The sequence below is a fragment of the Boleophthalmus pectinirostris genome, unplaced genomic scaffold (genome assembly GCF_026225935.1).
Source record: "Boleophthalmus pectinirostris isolate CB_2022bp ecotype Guang Dong unplaced genomic scaffold, ASM2622593v1 HiC_scaffold_16, whole genome shotgun sequence".
Classification (NCBI taxonomy): domain Eukaryota; kingdom Metazoa; phylum Chordata; class Actinopteri; order Gobiiformes; family Gobiidae; genus Boleophthalmus; species Boleophthalmus pectinirostris.
The window spans coordinates 29,724,986-29,744,920 of record NW_026571095.1 but is presented as its reverse complement, the minus strand read 5'-3'; the positions used below and the strand labels follow the sequence as shown (position 1 = coordinate 29,744,920).

The following is a 19,935-nucleotide window of genomic DNA, read 5'->3' as shown; positions in this document are numbered from 1 at the left end:
ATTATGTTATGTTATGTCATATCATACTATATTATATTGTGATCTACTGTCTCCAAATAATTTCACTTGTGGATCTATAAAGTTTGTCTAAGTCTATGTCTTGAGATAAAGGAAATGAACTTTTCAAATAATTTTTCCATCAGTTTTTAGTTGCTGCAAAGGAGAATGTGAAGCGCCTGATATGATTTCTCAAAAGGAAACAGTCAAATTATTCTCTAGTCCATGTCCAAACTAAACCATGTGACAATTTCAGACAGTTTTCATGTAAACAGTGTTATTATAAATATTATTTTGAAACACCACGGACGGAAGTTGCATTGGGCCAAAAGTGTCGTAATCATTTCCGCGTTGTCAGAAGTCAGTTCATCAGCGCTGGGGATTCTTCAGCAAAAAAAAAAAAAAAAAAAAAAATTAACCTGCACTTTGAAACATTACGGTACGTGGACAGTGGCATCATGGCTTTGTTTATGTCTGTTTGAGTGTATTTTCACCTGCTTTTAAGTCAGTGTGTTGGTTTGTCCCGCAGATGTAGAGAAAGTGGACATTTATTAGCTGTTAGCATGCTAAAGTCGGCTAGCTCAGTGTTATCACTGGCAGGAGTGCACAGTTCGCGTTTTACAGGTGATAAGAACATTTCTGGACTTTATACTGAAAATACCGTGTAAAAAACCGAGCTTAAACTTCTCACAGGGGCCAGAGGTGTGTTAGTGTGAGGCGTAAGTGTGTGTTTGAATGAAAGGATCACTCGCAGACTCGTGAATGTTCTGTTTTGTTGTGGTGTTTTGACAGATCAGGACCCGGACCTCGGTGTGATGTGAGCGGGTCCTGCTCCCGTCTCTGTCCGTCCTCGGCGTCATGTCTCTGGGGGAGAACCCTCACCTGCTGCTCGGGAGGATCCGCTTCATCAACAGGTGGGTCTGGGAGAGAATGTCCATTTGCTAATTTTATGTCAGAGTTTAAATGTCAGAGATAGTGATGGTGAGATGAAACCTCATGAGGCACTGAACCACTTGAGCCAGTTGGTTCGAGAAAGGGTTCATTTCTTGAAGCTTCATGTGCGCACGAAACTGCCTATTGGCCAGCTGTATCTGAACCACATGTGTGATGCATTAAATTTTTGTGTCATGTCTGTTGGGAATGACTATGAATTACAAAAAATGTATGACCAAATAATTTCTCTCTATATATGATCACATATGTGTATAAAATATTTTGTATTCTGTGTGCGTAATTTTCCCAAAATGTTAATATGGCAGGTTAAACTGTTTTTCTAAAAATGGCAAGGGCGTAATCAGGCAGAGGACCGTGAAAGTACTTGTGGAACTATGAAAAGGGCACAGATTATGCTTGTGTAACATGCACGATGATGTATAGGACAGGGGAAATTGTACACAATTGTTCAGAAACAAGAGTTTCTCAATAGTTTTTGGTTTTGAACGATTTCTTTTTTTTTTTTTTTGACACAAGCTCTCCGGCCTTGGAGATAAAAACTCTATCCAAACTCTAGTATCCAAACTCTCCAAACTCTCTCCAAACTCTCAACTAATCGCATCTCTCCTACAAGCAACCACATTTTGTAAGGAGTCTGAGGGTCTATATAGCTGTAAGAGCTCGGGGCAAACTTTAAACCACTTCCCGAAGCGATCATGTGGTACAGCTGGGCAGCGAGGCTTCGGACGTCATCATTTTTGACTCCTCCCCCAAATGAAGCAAGCCTCGATACACGCTTCACGGAAACACCCCCTTCATTGCTCGACACATGCTTCGAAGCTTCGGCACATCTCGTAACATCACTAGTCAGAGATGCTTACAGGAGAGTACACTGAATTTACGTTCAAGCAGCAAACTTTCACTCCTTTCAATCCAATCCACTTTATTTCTATAGCACATTTCACAAACAAACAGTTTTCTAAGTGCTGCACAAATACATAATAATAACACCAATAATACAATGATAAAATAAACTACTAAAATAATATACTAGTTTTAAAATAATAAAACAAGTAAAATAAAATAAGAACAAAATCATAAAATTCATTCAGAATTCATTTTAAAATTTTGATGTTTGTTTTTTAATGCACTCAGTGGTCTTGCACCTTCCTACTTGTGTGAGATTTTGACCCCTCACCAACCCAACAGAGCTCTACGTCTAGAATGGCTTTTAACACTTAGTGGCCCTGTGACACTTTCTTTATTTTAATGGTGTAATGTGCTTTGTTGACCTGTTTGTATGATGTTTATTGTTTTTTATCTTGTTTTAATGTTGTACAGCAACAACTTTGGTCGGCTTTGGTCATTGGAAGGTGCTATAGAAATAAAGTTTGATTGATTGATTGATAAAATAGAAATAAATAAATTAAATCTATAAAACCAATAGAAACACATACAAATAAATAAAAGACACAGAGGACCACACAACTCACGCGGTGTTAAAAGCCAGAGAATAAAAGTGGGTTTTAAGATGAGACTTAAAACTCTCCACTGCAGGGGCTGTTCGGACGTGGGGGGACAGAGCGTTCCAGAGCTTAGGGCCGACCACAAAGAAGGTCCTGTCCCTCCTGGTTTTAAGTCTTGTCTTAGGCACCACGAGCTGGAGCTGGACCTCAGGCCTCAGAGAGCGTGCAGGGGTATAAATTTGGAGGAGGGCCGAGACGTACTGTGGGGCCAGTCCATTCAAAGCTTTAAAAACAAACAATAAAATCTTAAAATCAATTCTAAAATTAACAGGAAGCCAGTGCAAAGATGCAAGGATTGGAGTAATGTGCTCTCTCCTTTTTGTTCCTGTTAAAAGTCACACTGCAGAGTTTTGGACTAACTGTAGTCGGTAAAGTACGTTTTGTGAAATGCCGGAATAAGTAGTATTTTTATATTTTTATAAGTAACAGTATTGTGTTTGACTTATGCTATTTGTCTGGATTTTATTTTAGAGCATAATAATACTGATTAATTTGGTAAGTGTACATTTTAGAGGATATTGCTTACAACTGAATTTTTAGACTTAGACAAACTTTATTGATCCACAAGGGAAATTATTTGGACACAGTAGCTCACACATCACAATAAATATAATAACAAAGAGCAAAAATATAAATGGTAATAATAAATTCTAAATAAGTAGCATAAAAGAGAGCCAGAGACAGGTGTCAAATAAGACAGAATTATATAAATGTTTATGTACAAGTCAAAATAAAATAGAAAGATAAGTAATAAAATTTAAAATCAGGAGATCGTAGGAGGACAGTGCCACAATGATATGATGATTGACAGGATATAGGTTTATCCGTTACATAAGGGTGAGTTGTTGTACCGTTGTAGGAAGTATTATCCGTTGCCTAAATGTGAGTTGTTGTACAATTATATGGAGTATGGTATGAATGTCGTCCTGTATCTCTCACTGTTTGAGCAGAGCTGTTGGAGCCTGCTGGAGAATGAGCTCCTCTGTCCCTCTATAGTCTGACTAAGTGGGTGAGTTGTTGTACAGTTGTAGGGAGTATTATCTGTCCCTCTATAGTCTGGTGCAGTTGGTGAGCAGGAGTGTCCATGATGGTTTGTTTTAGAAGATGATGATGAATTTGAAATCAAGGTTCTTTATTTGTCATTCAAACATGCGAGAGAAACACATGACAAAATGAAATGTGCTCCCCGAGGCCCAGTGATCCAGAAAGAGATAAAAACAATAATAAATAAGCAATGTTAAAAAATAAATACATTCAAAAAACAACATTTAGCAGTCCAATGAACAAGTAGTAAAACGTGGCAAGATAGAGAGGCAACCCAAGCAGAAAGTCAGTGTGCACTGTTCACAAGTCTGACAGCCTCAGGAAAGAAGCTGAACTTCAGCCGAGATGTTCTGGCTTTAATGCTCGTCAGTCTCCTCCCACAGGGCAATGTTGTATTTACAGAAATTAATTCAGAATTAATTCATTTAGACTGTTTTAACGATAAATTGCATAGTGGTTATTTTAAGGAGACATTGTTAACGATGACTTGTTGTGTAAATAGTTTCCTTAACATGTAAATAGTTTCTTTGTATGTATTTTGTACCCGCCCAAGAACTGCAGATGGAAAGTAGCTTGTAGCTAAATCTGGCACAGAGCATCTTTTCTCTCAGAGTTTAATGTTTTCTCTGCATGTCCTTGTTTTAAATAACTAAATAAATAAAAAATAAACAGTACTCTTTCATAAGTTTGGAGACACATTGCTTTACATAGAATGCACCACTCTGTGAAATATTTATTTTGTATTTCTTCTTTTTTCTTCTTCTGAGACAATTTGCCCAGAATATGTTACTTTCAACCAAGTAAAAATATGTCTCTTTCCTGCTCAAAACAGGACATTTATTGTTTTTCCAGATATATAAGGGAATGGGTAGAATACAAATCTACACTAGTTAGTGCTAGATATGCTAGATGGCTATGCACAGGCTTAAAATGTTAGATTTCAACTGCTTTTTTGTTATGCTAAATTATGATGCAAGTTGAGGTAAGGCTAGTAGGTGACAAATTAGTTTTTTGACACACATGATCATCATTGTGCAATGAGACTTTTTTTGAAGGAGCTCATTGGTCTTGCCATTTCTCTCACCTCTGATTAAGAGTTTAATGCTTTGCTCATTGATTCTGGGTAAATCTGCATCATTTTTTCAGTCCCCTGTGATATTTTTTCATCACCCATATTTGTTTTGATACTTATGTGTGTACCTGACTGGCTAATCCACTTTCAGTCACACTTATCTGGGAAGAGTCACTGTTGACAGTCATACCTTTGTAAAATATTGTGTTTTCTAGATCACAGGCAAATTTTTTTGTTATTTAAAGAAAAAATTCACAAGTTGAATCTGTTTTTATATAAATACAGTGTTTAGTACTTTTTTTCTGCATAAATAGTGTTTTTTGCACGATATACAGAGATACATAATAGAGCTTTTGCCACGCCCCCTTTTTTAGTCGACTAATAGATCGGCAGGACATGTCTTTAGTCGGTACAGCCCTTCTACAGACATGATTCAAAACTCATTTAATCATTATTTTCAATCCCTCCACAGGTGCATCGAGTGTTTCCGCCGCAGTGAGCCCGTCCCGGAGTGCCTGTGCTATGTGCCTAAAGAAGTGTGCTATAAGATCTGTAAGGACTCCTCCTCCTCTGCCGCTGCCTCCTCTGGAGCCTCGGCTGGAGGGTCCACAGTGGGAAAAACCATTGTGTCCGTGTTTGACTCTCCACACCAAACCCCACAGAGCAAAAAACTCTCCAAATACCACATTGAACCCAAGAAAGGGACTTGCATCCGGACATCAGGAGAGGAATACTGCAACAGCCAGGGACTATGGGTCAAAATGAACAAGGTACGGACTGACTCTTCAAGTTTTGCATGTGTACGTATACGCCTGAAGAGGTTTTAGATGTTATCATGCATGTTTGAGTATTATAGTGATCTCTTCCGGCCCTGTTCAAACCCTCCTTACCGTTAGCTGGAAGATTCTTTCCAAAGCTCAGCCCACAACCCTATGTCACCCCAGCTCCCACATGACAATTCTCCATAAATATACAAAAACATGATGCAAAACTGTTCACAGCAACTTCACAAACTTGATGCAATGTGGAGTAGTTTCATGAGCATGATTCACGCTGATTGTGTTGTGATAGCGCTTTGAAGGAGAAATGACTTGTTAACATAATACGCATTTTTTGATGAATATAGCTGTTTCAAAACAATTTTTTTTTTTAAATCTTTAAGCTCTAAAGGACTCATGTAAATTCTGTTTTGTACAAGTGGACATATTCTGCTGCATGGAAAACCTATTAGTCATATTATTAACCATAACACAACAACATAAGGTTCAGTCATCCTGTTTGGTGTGGTGGCCTCTACACAGGGAGAAACTGAAATCAGAAAGTGCTTGTTCATACACTTTAACTGCACTAATTTCACTGTGCACAACAAACCTTATGTGGCAGGTTGGCAATATTTATGCTGCTAAATTGTCTTTTCAAAATTCTTCAGAATACCATTTCAGTCATTTGCATCACTGGACAGCATGGGATTACTTGATTTTTGATGGCATTTTCCATTTCGTTGAAAACCTAGACATAATTGTATTTAGATTTAGGATTTATTTGAGGATTTATTTTGGACAACAGCACAAAGAAGTCTGAGTGAGTAAGCTGAAAATGTTCTATTTTTTGTATTGGTGCTCATATGTAAAAAAAAATTAAAACAGCAGAATAAAGTCATGACTCACAATTTTAATCTGTCTTTATATTAATACATTACATATATTTTTGTTCATAAATTGTTGTTTTTCCATGAACATCTGTGCAGGTGTATATTATGCATTTTTGCACTCACAAGAGAATAGATAAAGACAAGAAAAAAGTACAAAGAAATGTTTATAAAATAGATTCAATTTGTGAATCAAGACTTTAATATGACTTTTTACATAAAAATACCCAAAAATATTAAATCTTGAGCTAACTTGCTCACTCCTTTCTCCTTTTTTCTGTCGTACCATATAAATCTTTAAAATCTAAGTAAAATTATTGGTTGACTATGAGAAATTTTTGTTGATCAATACACCATCGTCCAATTAATCTGCAAAACAACTAAAGGCATGCAGCACTGCACAGTAATTTTAAGAGCTTTTGCTATTTTTAGTTGTCCAGTCAATCACCAAAACAAGTCTTTAGTGGACTACTGCCCTAGTGTTGATAGGACAAAGAATCTCACATTTCACATTTAAGACGTGTGGATGTGTCCTGTCTCCAGGAGCAGCTGGACGAGCAGAAGCCCGGGCAGGAGCTGTCTGAGGGCTGGATCCTGGTGTGTAAACACACAGACGGGGGCGACCGCCTGGTGCCCGTGGAGTCTGCAGACACAGTGAGCCGGCAGCAGCAGCTCTTCGGATCTGACTTCAAACCCTGTTACCGCTGGGAGCAGGTGGTCGATGTGGAGAATGCGCTGTTCCTCGGAAGCAAACCCAAAGTGGCCCCATGTGACCAGACCGCTGTGCAGAGGCTCAGGTCAGTCTAAGGATGTTTCAACAAGGATTATTTTAGAAGCGAAGCTTTACTTTTTAACAATTCTACTGACTAAACCTATGGAATGTGCCATTATATGAATACATTGTGTTGGATTAAAAGGGCACAGAGGATCAGATATCAGATAATAAGTGAATAAGTGAATATTATATCTATAATAAAATAATAAACGGTGTATAAAGTGATTGTCTGTATGTGTTGTAGGTATGTTCCTCCCACCTGGACGTATGAATGTGACGAGGATCTGGTGCATTATTTCTATGAACACATCGGGAAAGAAGATGAAAACCTGGGCAGTGTCAAACAGTGTGTGACCAGCATCGAAGTTTCCTCCTGCTCAGTAAGAATCTTTTACATATACTGTATATAAAAGCCTCAGCTTTTAAAGGACTACAATTTGTATACAAGTACGAGTCAAAGGTTTGGACAAACCATCTTACTGTTATTTTTTATGTTTATATAATACTTTATATATTTTAAATACATACAGAAGACCTCAAATATGTGATGCATGATATGTAGAATTACTGTATGTAGCAAAGAAAAAAGTGAAATATCTCCGCTAAATATTTCTTTCATATTTTAGATTCAAAAAGTATCCACCCTTTGCTTTAAAATGCGTTTCATATGTGTCCATTCATAGTTTTGACATCTTCAGAGAGAATCTACAATTGAAATAATCATGAAAATAAAGAAGTTAAAAAAAATAAAAGAACCAAAATTTAAAAAGTGTGTCCAAACGTTTGACTGACTGTGTATAAATCTATGATCTAATCTGGCTGCTTGTGTAAGGAGGAACCCAGTGGGATGAACTGTCTGACTGATGGAGACACAGAGACGTTCTGGGAGAGCGACGGTTTACAGGGACAGCACTGGATCCGACTCCACATGAGGCGAGGCAGCGTCGTCAAGTAAGAAACAACATTTACATACATTTGTTTATCTCTTGATTATTCAGATGAGCCCAAGACCTTAGCCAGAAGGTCCTGGGTCTAGGTCACAGCTGATTAAAGGTCCTAAATTACGCAAAATTGACTCTTGTGAGATTTTAACCATTTGATATTGTTGTTCATCAAAAACATCGGTAGTTGTGTTTTGTTTCATTCACACTTGTTTAAGTAATCTCTATTATTAGTCTGTCTTAATTTACAAAGTTCAAAATGCTCTTTTCCACCTTATCATGAAGTGATATTTTTCAAGTTAACTGTTCCCTTTACCTTTAATTCAGTAGATATTGGCAACTCTAGGGCTGAAATTATCCAAATGATTTTCGTGAAGGTGTACGGAGTTTAAGTGGAAGAGTAACCACAACTTTTACTCAAGCAGGAATACTGTTAGCCAGGCTGGCTCAATTTCATTTCTCTCCATCGACTAGGTCAGGAATCAGAATACACTAGACGGTTTGCAGGAACCCTAGAAGTTGTAACAAATCAGCGATCAGTGTCCCTTTTGTGGTTCAGCACAACAGTAAACAAAGCGGTCAAGATGGATGTAGACAAAGCCAGACATTCTGTGTTGGCAACGATTTCCGAGATCGAGGATTTAAAGCGTTAGCAAAGAGAATGTTTGGTGAATTTTATCAAGAAAGACGTTATTGCCCTTCTTCCTACGGGATTTGGGAAAAGCTTAATATACCAATTAGCCCCGTTGGCGGAGCATTACATACATCATGACCAAATGGCAGCGATTGGTTAAATTAAAAAGTACCCGCCTACCGTCAAGTGAATGAATCCTAATGCTGCGAGGTCAGACAGTTTCCACGAAAAGAAACCGGCTGATGAATCAGGCTAGAATACTGATACTTCATTAAAAATATTACTCAAATCGGAGTAAAACTTTGCTGCTAGAAAAGTACTCAAGTAAATGTAACTGAGTACTACCCACCTCTGCATCTAATCAGACATTTTATCTTTGTAATGTTCCTTAAAGATTGCCCATTGCTCTCTCAAATTCATCAAACTGGGAACAGACCTGCTCTTCTGTGCGTCATTAACGCAAGAGAAATTGCAGTGTTATCTTTTCAATTAAAAATAATCGCTTTTTTATAGACTGTAACTATAAATCTTTTTTTTTTACCTTTTATCTTTTGCAGTAAGTTGATATTAACCGTAGATGCCACAGATGACAACTACATGCCCAAAAGAGTGACAGTGTACGGAGGAGAAGGGGACAACCTCAAGAAACTCAGTGACGTCACTATAGATGAGTAAGATATCCTTTCAAAATTAAATAAAACGGTATGTCAAATAATTTTAGTAATATTATCTTCATACTCTCTCTTTTGTTTTGCCTCAGTAACCTTATAGGAGAGGTGTGTGTGCTGGAGGATATGATCTCCCACTATCCTGTCATAGAAGTCAGGATTGAAGAATGTAGAGGTAAAGATTTTTAGCTCCTTTTAGAAATAATTGTCTGACTGTAAAACACAGGACAGGAGGAAATGCTGTCTTCCATACTGAATTTGACTTTTTTTGCCTTTAACCTTCATCAGAAACATACCTGGGTTTGTTACGCACTAATTTTGTTATTCACTAATTATTAATCCGTTAATCCAAGGTTGTCTTCTTTAAGTACTCAAATTAAGTTTTATATATTTATTTGAACATTGACTGTACAGATTAAGTTTCAACTGTAATCCCTGTAGAGAACAACAGACAGACAGAAAACACTATGGTATAAACATTAATTGTAATATGAATAATTTTTAATAACATTTATTCTCAAACTGTATCTTAATAATCTGCATAAAAGTTTATCCACACACATCGTCAATATTAAGCAAGGGTGCAGTAATAATATTTAGACAACACATGTCAGTTGACATAAGACAGAGACACATTCACACGGGCAGGTTCATGCACCACAAAAGGCAGGAGAGAAACATTGGCAGGTGCATCAGACACTCCACTGGATTTAAGGCAGATTTTAAGTAGATTTTTCAAAGTGATGTACCGGTGTGTAGGGCATTCTCTTACGGTGCAGGGTCTGCTGCTCCAGATGTTACAGTCCCTTACTTTAGACTTCAGAAAGGCATTTTGCACAAATTGTTGCATGACAAGCTAAAATCGAGACCTCTCCTGCACAGTTTAAAAGCCTCAAAACCATCATGAGGTTTAAACCAAACGGCTGCTTTTGTTTACTTTCCCATTATTCATTCACTCCAACACCTAAATGTCTTATTGGAAACTGACGTGCGCTTTCTAAATCTGGACATTATGTTAAGTTATAAAATGTGAAGTACTTAAGCCAAGGTGACCAAAAGCATGTTTAAAAGAGAATTGCATAGTATGTGTTTAAAGTGGAATACGTCTGTGTGCAGATGAAGGGATAGACGTTCGGATCCGAGGGCTGAAGATAAAATCTTCTTGTGAAAGGGACCTGGGGCTGAACGCAGACGTGTTTCAGTCCAACAACCTCGTCCGGTACCCCCGACTGCAGGGCACTGCTCCAGAAGTGCTCTACCGGCGGGCTCTGGTCATACAGAGGTACTACCATCGACATGAAGACAATGAGGCAACAACTTCAGCGATCAACTAACTCTTGAAATAATCTTCAACTCATTTAGTAATCAAATAATCATTAATTGGTCTATAAACAGTCTCCAAAACATGTGCTGAGAGAATAGAGTTTATGACTCATGACAGAGCAGTAATTACATCAAAATGAGAATGTGTAGTGGTTTCAAATTTATGTTTTGTTGTGAATATACTTTTTGAAAATGTTCTCCAGCGGCTTGATCTCACACAAATTTAGTCAAAATCTTGCACAATCTAAACCATCAAAAGAATAAATTAATCGATTACCAAAATAGTTGCTGTAGCACTCTGAACTGAGTGCTACACATTTCTCAATCTGTCTCTCACTGAAAGCAGTTGGGATAATGCAAAACATCCTGATGGTTATTTGAATCTGCATCGCAACGGCAGAACAAGCTGAAAAATTTAACTTACGTGTTATATCCAGCTGAGAGAAAAGCATAGACATCTTCCCTGTCCACAAACACTCAAAGCTCTTACCTTCTACATCTTTTTCAAAACGTATAGTCCATATTTTCTCTAAAATAGCCTGAAGGCTTATTATAATATGCTGTGAGCTACTGAGTCCAAATAATTTCCCTTGTGGATCATTAAAGTTTGTCTAAGTCTAAATACATCTGTTGGCATCACCATTATTATGTAAATCCTTAAATAAAACTAGTGTATTTAATGCGTCATTTAAAGTCTTGCCTGTCATATGCTCTGAAATGTGTGGATTTCCCCCTCATAAAAACCCTTTTCTTACAGGTTCATGATTTTGCTGGACAGTGTACTGCCACATTTGGTTCCAGCGTGGGATTACAGCCTCGGGACTTTTAACCATATAAAGGTAAAGAAACATTTATATTTTTAAATCCAAAACTGTACTGGGACAAGTCAAATTTAACTTTATTATGTGGAAAAAAATCAGATAGAGCTCAGATACTGCTTTATATACAGTAATTAACACATATTCCTTTTGTTGTCTTGTGTTTTTCTTCCAGAGCATAAAGCAGTTCCTGATGCTGTCAAAGCGTCGCTCTCCTCTCATCACTCAGTGTCTGAAGGACTCTGAGACCAGTAAACCAAACGTGATGCCCCGCCTCTACATTAACCGCCGCCTGGCCATGGAGCACCGTGACAACCCCTCCCTCGACCCGGGCTGCAAGAACGCCGTGTTCAACCAGGTACTAACACCACTCATCACTCATATTTTAACTCTCCTCTGCTGATTCTACTTTATTAAGGCTGTTCATTTGCTTTTTGTGCAGGTGTATGAAGGCCTGAAGCCGTCGGACAAATTTGAGAAGACGCTCGACTACAGGTATGATGATTTGGAAGATTATTAAAGCAGAGGTATTACACAAAATCAACTTTTTACCATGTTATTATGTTGTTTCTTCATCAAAAACCTGTCTGAATAGGTCTCTCCTGGGCCATATTCAGATCCTCCTTACGGTTTACTGGAAGATTCTGTCCAATGCTCCGCCCAAAAGCCTACATCACCCATGCTCCCTCACGATTATTTTCCATAAATAAAAGCATGAAACAAGACACCACAACTTCACAAACCTGATGCGATGTGCTGTAGTTTCTGTACTTTCAAAACCATAACAGTTTACATCTCAATATTTTGCGAGTGAATAACCCTTAGAAGTGTAATACCTATTGTGGGCGCCTATTTAACACCTGCCTTTTGTATTAAACCTTGTCCCTCTCTTTGTCGACAGGTGGCCGGCGCGGTACGATCAGTGGTGGGAGTGTAAGTTCATCGCGGAGGGCATCATCGACCAGGGCGGAGGCTTCAGGGACAGTTTGGCCGACATGTCTGAGGAGCTGTGCCCCAGCTCAGCAGAGTGTCCCCTCCCCCTGCCCTTCTTCAGCCGCACATCCAACGAGGTCAGTACACGCACAGGGAAGGTTTCACTCTGCACCAATCAGGGGACATGACTGGTTAGTCTAGGCTCATTGCTGAGATACTGAGTGTTGGATGAGTGTGTTTGGGTCAAAGAATGGACAGCGTGAAGTGTTATTATTGTTGATAGAGTGTAATTGCATTGTTTATTTCTTAGTGCTGTCAAAAATATTGCATTATTAACGAGTTACCGCAAAACAGTCTTAATGATGGTGATGATAATTTTTAATGGCGTAAAATGTTTTTGTTTTTTTAGTTTTAGTTTTTTCATAAGCTGTGGCCACTACTAGTAACGTTAGAAAAACTACAGGATCCGGCTGTAAACAGGAAGCAAAACAATTTGTACGAAACTGAGAAACCCTGTCAGGTGTGCTGATATTATTCATACGGGGACACCACAAAATAAACTCTGCTCCAAAACATACGACGAATCCACGCTTACCTTCAATAAGGACTGTAACAGAGACAGAAGTTTTGCAGACTCTCTTCCAGCTGTTCTCACTGCTCCGAGCTGTTGTTATATCCATAAACTCACAGAGTAGTGTGCATCGCAGCAGGATCAAATCTGTCTCACTATTTAATAGATACTTCTGCCACTGGACTTATTTTCTTATTTTCTTTATTTCCACTTTTCTTTGTTAAGAGTAATAAAATTATTATTCAAGGGACAAAAATGCATGATTAAATTGTGATAAATCACAAGCTAATTATGACAGTCATGAGAGTAATCACGATTAAATATTTTATTCGACTGACAGCACTATTATTTCTGTAAATCAGGGACTGCAGAATAAACTTGCTGTTTAGCTCTGAGCTGGTGCAGAACATCTTTTTTCTGATCTTAACGTTTCTGTATATTGTCCCTTCAAATAAAGATTAAACTAAACATTCTCTATGGAGATGGATACGTTTTTATGCCATTATGAAGCAGAAGAAGGTCCTCCTCCTGGCCTCATAATAAGAGTCAAGTTTGTGGAGATGCAAGCCCATTTTCATTAAGCAGTAACAGTAGTGCAATAAAAGATGTCTTAAATATATCTCATCTGAAATGTCTTGATTCGATGTGTAAAGTGATTAATGTATGTATGCCTATCTTGTGTTTTGTACATGACCTGTTGAATGCTTTGACAGGGGGCCCTAGAGGCTCGAGACTATTACGTGCCAAACCCGTCGTGTAAAGAGTTTCAGAAGTATGAGTGGATCGGGCAGCTCATGGGCGCCGCGCTCCGAGGAAAGGACTTCTTGGTGAGACGACAGTCTCCACAAACAATCAGTGGTTTTGATGTTTATGTCATAGTCTTAGATCGGGGCAAGAGACAGATTTTCTATTGATTAAGTTGTACTTTGCTATAAAATATCCAAAAGGTAAATTCACAAATGTTGAACCTGATCATTTCTCTTAGTGACTAGACCCTTGAACTCACTGTATTACAACACCAAGATTAACCAAGCATTTTAACAATATTTTAACTGTGGAGAAATTACTACTGACTGCTCTCAAACAAGGATATTAAAATATAAAATGAATGTTTAATTTGAATTAACATTTGCCTTGTGATGTTTCAGGTGTTGGCGTTGCCTGGTCTTGTGTGGAAACAGCTGACAGGAGAGACAGTGAGCTGGACCAAGGACTTCCCCGCTGTGGACTCTGATCTGGTGAGACCTGCACAGGGAGAGTCAAACACCGCTGTAATGTTTAGTATTTATTGATTAAAGAGAAAATTACAGATTTTTTACACACACATTTATCACAGAAGTAGATTACTCAAACATGTATGGATGACATCTAAAACTTCTTTAGCTAAGTTTTTGATGAGTAAACATTACAACATTATAACTAGAATGTCGAGTTTGCATAAAACCTCCTCTTTAAGCAAACTGTTTTTCTTTACCATAATTTACCATCCCTAATTTACATATTGCTACAGTATGTCCCTCCAACCTTAGACCCCAGTCTCTGCCGCAGAGCATTTGAGCTCATAAATATCAGTTACATAAATATCAATGCAGAATGACTTTATTTTCAGAGGCTGGTGCTAACCAATTTAACATACATACACAGGACAACACACAGTTTCCTGTAGGGTGGGGACAGTTTTGTCTGCTGAACCTTTGCACATGTTAATGACTGGTATGGGTCTCGGGTAGAAATCATATTGATTTACACAAAGACAGATTGAGAGAAATCTTTCCACAATATAAATTTCCATCACAAAAACAATAAAACAACATATGATTAAAGACAGAATCTAATAAAAACAATCTAATAAAATGTGAAAAACTCAAACTTTGTCAAAGGCCATAGTGAACAAGTGCCTTTTAAGAAGAGATTTAAAAACAGGTACAGAAAAGGTCCGTCTAATGTGCAAAGCTCATTCCACAGTTTTGGTGCAGCCACCGCAAAGACTCTGTCCACTCTGAGCTTCTGGCTGCTCTTTGGTCAGCCAACCTGAGGGAGAGCATTATAAATAAAGTTGCAGTTTTACCATCTAGTTTTTTCTGTGCAGGTGAACTTGCTGGAGGCCATTGAGAACATGGACCAGGAGACGTTTGAGTTCAGATTTGGGGAGGAGCTTGTTTACACTACTCTGCTCAGCGATGGAAGCATGGTGGAGCTGATCCCAGGAGGCACTAACGTGGCTGTGAGGTACACGCTATAAAAAAGTAGTCCACAAATACAGTAGAGTCTGGTTCTGCTTTCATTTACAATGTTATATGATAGCAGGACTAACAGGGCTGTTTGGTTTCTCAACAATGAGCAGGGAACAGTTGGGAGATTAGTTACCTGGCCAGCAAAAACCACACACTTTGATGAAAACATATCCTTCATTTACAGTGTTTGATAGGTCAATTAACCAATGACACTTGGTCCATCTGTGTCAAAACAACCATTGCGGCTTACACTTAAAAATAATTTATCTTGGGTAAAATGTTGGTTCTGTATGATACAAGAATTTTCAAGTGTCTTCTACGATATGTATTAGCAGCTGTGGTTGGACTGTCCCACGTTAGGACAGAGGTTTTATGGTCCAATTCCAGACACTTCTGGATTTGATCAGAAAGAGAAATGAATCCATAATGTGCCAAAGTAAATGAACCCTCTGTGAAACAAAACTAGCCTGTTTTTTTCTGTATGGAACACAATTAGATGGTAATTGATTTTTGTATCAAATGTATACGTTTATGCATTTATTGTTCTAGCTAAAAATCAATCTGTATTTTGCCAGCTGGGTTAGTGTTATGTGAAGTCCTTAGTCTATTAGTATCCCATTACAGCAGTTGCATTGTTGTTAAATTGAACAATCAGTGAATGTGGACATTTGACAGGTACGAGGATCGCTGTGAGTTCAGCCGACTGGTGCAGAAGGCTCGACTTGAGGAGAGCAAGCAACAGGTCAGAACAATAACCCTTTGATCAAAGTAAATCTGCTTTGACAAAAAAGACAAATATTTTGAGATTAAAGGGCCTATATTATGCTATTTGTTGATTTGTTATGTTGCTTCCTAATTGCAAGCATATGTGAAGTTGTGTTTTTTCATTGACACATGTTTAACACACAAACCCTGCATATTTAGGTTTAGTTCTTCTCTCAAACATGTTTTTAGACTCCATACGCCTTCACTAGAATCATTCGCCAGTTCCAGGCCTGAAATTATTCAATCTCTACTGAACAAAAATAAAAGGTAGCTGTTAACTTGAAAAATACCGCTTCATGACATCGAAGGGTGAAACGGAGCATTTCGAGCTTTGGAGATGTAGACAGTCTAATATAAAGGATTACTCAAACATGTGAATGAAACAAAACACAACTCCAGGTCTGTCAAGGAAGTAACAACATTATAACATGGCTTAAAGTTCACAACAATCCATTTTGTGTAATATAGGACCTTTTAATACTGAATTACTTACTAATGTTGTTATTATGTATTGTTGCTTCCTGAAAAAATGTAATTTCCTTCAGTATAATAAAGTATGATTGATCTATCTTTCTAACTATCTAAATGGATGTTGTGTCTGTGTTTATTGGTTGCAGATAGCAGCCATGCAGGCAGGGCTGCTGAAGGTGGTGCCTCAGGCCGTGCTGGACCTGCTCACGTGGCAGGAGGTGGAGAAGAAAGTGTGTGGAGACCCCGAGATCTCCGTGGAGGCGCTCAAACGACTCAGTTAGTTTTAATTCACACTAGTCCTGGTTTAGCCCTGGTTTAGCCCTGGTTTAACCCTGGTTTAGCCCTGGTTTAGCCCTGGTTTAGCCCTGGTTTAGTCCTGGTTTAACCCTGGTTTAATCTCGCTTTAGTCTTGCTTTGGTCCTGCTTTGGTCCTGGTTTATTCCCGGTTTGGTCGTTGTTTAGTCCTGGTCTACTTTTTATTTAGTCCTGGTTTCTTCCTTGTTTAGCCCTTGCTTAGTCTTGGTTTAATTCTGATTTAGTCCTTGTTTAGTCCTGATTTACTCTGTCTTTAATCTGGCTTTAGTCCTGGTTTGGTCCTGGTTTAATCCTGGTTTAGTCCTTGTTTAGTCCCTGGCCTGGTTCTAGCCAACTGAATTTTGGTGGACAAACCTAGAGGGATATGTGCATTAGTTTTGATTTAGTTCTACTTTATTCCTGGTTTGGTCCTATGGTTGAGTCCTGGTTGAGTCCTGGATTAGTCCTGGTTTAGTCCTGGTTTAGTCCTGGTTTAGTCCTGGTTTAGTCTTAGTTTAGTCTTTGGCAAAGGCTGGAATTATTTAGGCAACATATTCTCTGCAAATCACACATAACCCTGTATACATGGGGATTTATTTGGTTAATAACTTCAAAATTCGCTGTAGTTTAGATCTCTACAAACATGCTCTGAAGTGCATGTGTTTCTTGTTTTAGTTTTTAGTTTACAGTTTAAATTTCAGTCTCACAGTTTAGGCATCACATTCTCGATGTTTGTGCCCACAGCCCGATACGAGGACTTGGAGCAGAGCGATCTAAGAGTACAGTATTTATGGGAAGCCCTGACCAACTTCACCAATGGTCAGTTTCTATTTAATTCCTAAGATCATGTTTTAAAATTTTGACTTTTTAAAAAGGTAATTAATTGATTTTGTTTGAATTGACAGCGGATCGTAGCAGGTTTCTACGGTTTGTCACAGGGAGGAGCCGCCTTCCTGCTCCTATCTATGTATTTCCGGATAAACAAGGGTAAGATTTGTTCCACAGCAAAAAGCTTCTTAAAATAATATTAAAAAAGAAGCTATTATTAATTTATTTTACTGTTTTCTTACAGGTCAGAAACGTCAGATGCCCTCCCTCAGTCCTCCACATGTTCCAGTACACTTTATTTACCAAATTATCCAAGGTATTCTTAATATTGTAGTCACTTTTAAAGCTATTCTGGCCGATTGGTTTAGTCTTGATCGAGTTAGGCCAGTCACAATAATACATTTTGAGGTGTTGTTGTTAAGTAAAGATAGACAACAAACGAAAATACTAAAACCAAACCATAAACCAACCAAAAAATTTTAACTATATTGCAACACTTTCTTAGTTTTATGTAATTAGTTGTAGAAGTTCATAAAAACTCATAAAAAAATCTCAACTTAGTGCAAAAATATAACAAAAAATTTTCCCAGTAGTGCAAAGAAAATGAACCCACGATAAATATTGACCGCCAAAAAGTATTGTTTCTTATGTAATGTATTGAACAATAAGTCAATATAGTATTTATCGTGACATTTCTAGGTCTAGTCCATGTTTAGTTTCTGTTTTTGTGCCAGCCTAAAGTTAATTTAATGTGATATGTGCGTAAGTATAAACCCTGCCAGGAAGATTAGCTTTTCTGAACGGTGCAGCCAAAATTTAGAAGTGGGTAGAGTATCTAGTAATTGTAGTCAAGTAAGAGTAATGCCAGGTGTACACTGTGCGATATTTTTGATTGTTTAACTCAGCCCCAGCTCCAACTTTACGACCACATATTGTGTGGTTTAAAACAGGGATCTCCAACCTGTAGCTCTCCTCTCCTTTCCAAGTAGCTCGCCAGAGGATTTCTAAATTATACATATTGTGCTGAATAAGTAAAATTAATTGTGAATGCATAATTTTAATGCCTAACTTTGTACAGTAATAAATGGATAATGATTTAAGTTTTATAAACTTCTAACTGTGTCCTATCTAAGGCTTGCCGTGGCTTTTGTATTTACTCAATTTCTAGTAGCTCTTTGGCATTTTCGTTTTGTAAAAGTAGCTCACCAGAAGAAAAAGGTTGGAGACCCCTAGTTTAAAAGTTCATAGCTCGTAATTCATGTTCTCGCACTATACAAACTACTTCAGCAGTGCAAAACCCTCACGAGAGGCGACTGGATTTCAGGTTTGATATTTTTGCGATCTACGATTGCCGATTGGGAGCTGGTTGTGAGGTATAAATCTTTTCTTGTTACCCCATGTTTACTACATGAAGCACGACGTGCAATTAACAGTTGCACAAGTGAAAAATCGGCTCAAATAGGGCCACAAATTGCACAGTGTACACCGGCTTACCTTTACTTTAAATAAAAAAATATTACTCAAGTGGAAAAACTGTGAAAACAAAAGTAATGGTCCAACAAAAAGAAAAACTCAAGTAAGAGTAGAAACTATTTGGGAAAAGTATTACTCAAGTAAGAGTAACATAACATCTTATTTATAGTTTAAAGTTAATGTAAATGAACGAAGCATTAAATAATGCACAAAAAAATGCAGTGGTATTTTCAAAGGACAGACACAAAAATGAGACAAACTAAATCATATCTGAAGGAGCACTGCAAAAAAACACAAATGTTCAAATCATTTCATATTGTCACATAAAGTTTTTATGGGAAGAGGAACAAAAACTTATTCAAGTAGAAGTAAAAGTATGCTGCTAGAATAGTAGTCCAAAAAGTACAATTTCCTTGCAAGTAAACCTCTGTCAAAATGTACATCTTCACACCAAAATATATTTCTTAAAGTAAAAAACAGCGCCCTCTGCTGATGGTTGTGTATAATGCTTTTGATAAAATAACTTGTTTGTATATTATTTTCAGCAATATCATATAAAAACCTAATTTGTTGTTTGCTGTTTTTTGTATTGTGGTGACCAGTATCTAAACATATTTTTTTAAACAAAACCCAAATCTTCATTCTTCTTTCTGTTTCTTCCAGCGCTAAAATCTGCGAGGAGAAACTTCGCTACGCTGCGTATAACTGTGTGGCCATCGACACAGACATGAGTCCATGGGAGGAGTGAGCAACTTCCTGCTTCGACATCAAACTATTTAAATGATTAACGTGCACTAAACCAACGCTGTCCGACCACAGCATCTACACAAACTCACACAAAGGACATTAACCATAGCTGTGTACAATAAAACAATACTGGAAACAAGGATTCTGCTTTTTGGATTGATTTGGAGTTTATAATGGCTTTAGCTATGTTAAAATAACCGACTGTTATTGACTGTTAAAATAAATATTTCCATACACATT

The 19,935-nt window shown here is 37.8% G+C and overlaps 1 protein-coding gene across 2 annotated transcripts; it reads left to right on the top strand.

The window, feature by feature from the left end:
• Positions 1–321: 321 nt before the first annotated feature.
• Positions 322–19,933, top strand: hectd3 (HECT domain containing 3). 2 transcript variants are annotated; one of them, XM_020919859.2, is made up of 22 exons: positions 322–436; positions 790–911; positions 5,045–5,342; positions 6,764–7,017; positions 7,240–7,375; positions 7,831–7,946; positions 9,128–9,241; positions 9,331–9,413; positions 10,355–10,520; positions 11,319–11,400; positions 11,555–11,737; positions 11,822–11,874; positions 12,281–12,449; positions 13,597–13,710; positions 14,032–14,121; positions 14,973–15,112; positions 15,793–15,859; positions 16,500–16,629; positions 17,392–17,466; positions 17,553–17,634; positions 17,720–17,791; positions 19,612–19,933. In XM_020919859.2, the coding sequence occupies exons 2-22, from the start codon at positions 856–858 to the stop codon at positions 19,694–19,696; spliced, it is 2,565 nt and encodes an 854-aa protein (XP_020775518.1). In that variant the 5' UTR covers positions 322–436; positions 790–855; the 3' UTR covers positions 19,697–19,933. The 2 variants fall into 2 exon arrangements, with proteins under 2 accessions (XP_020775518.1, XP_020775517.1); XM_020919858.2 differs by having other exon boundaries at positions 7,828–7,946.
• Positions 19,934–19,935: the final 2 nt, after the last annotated feature.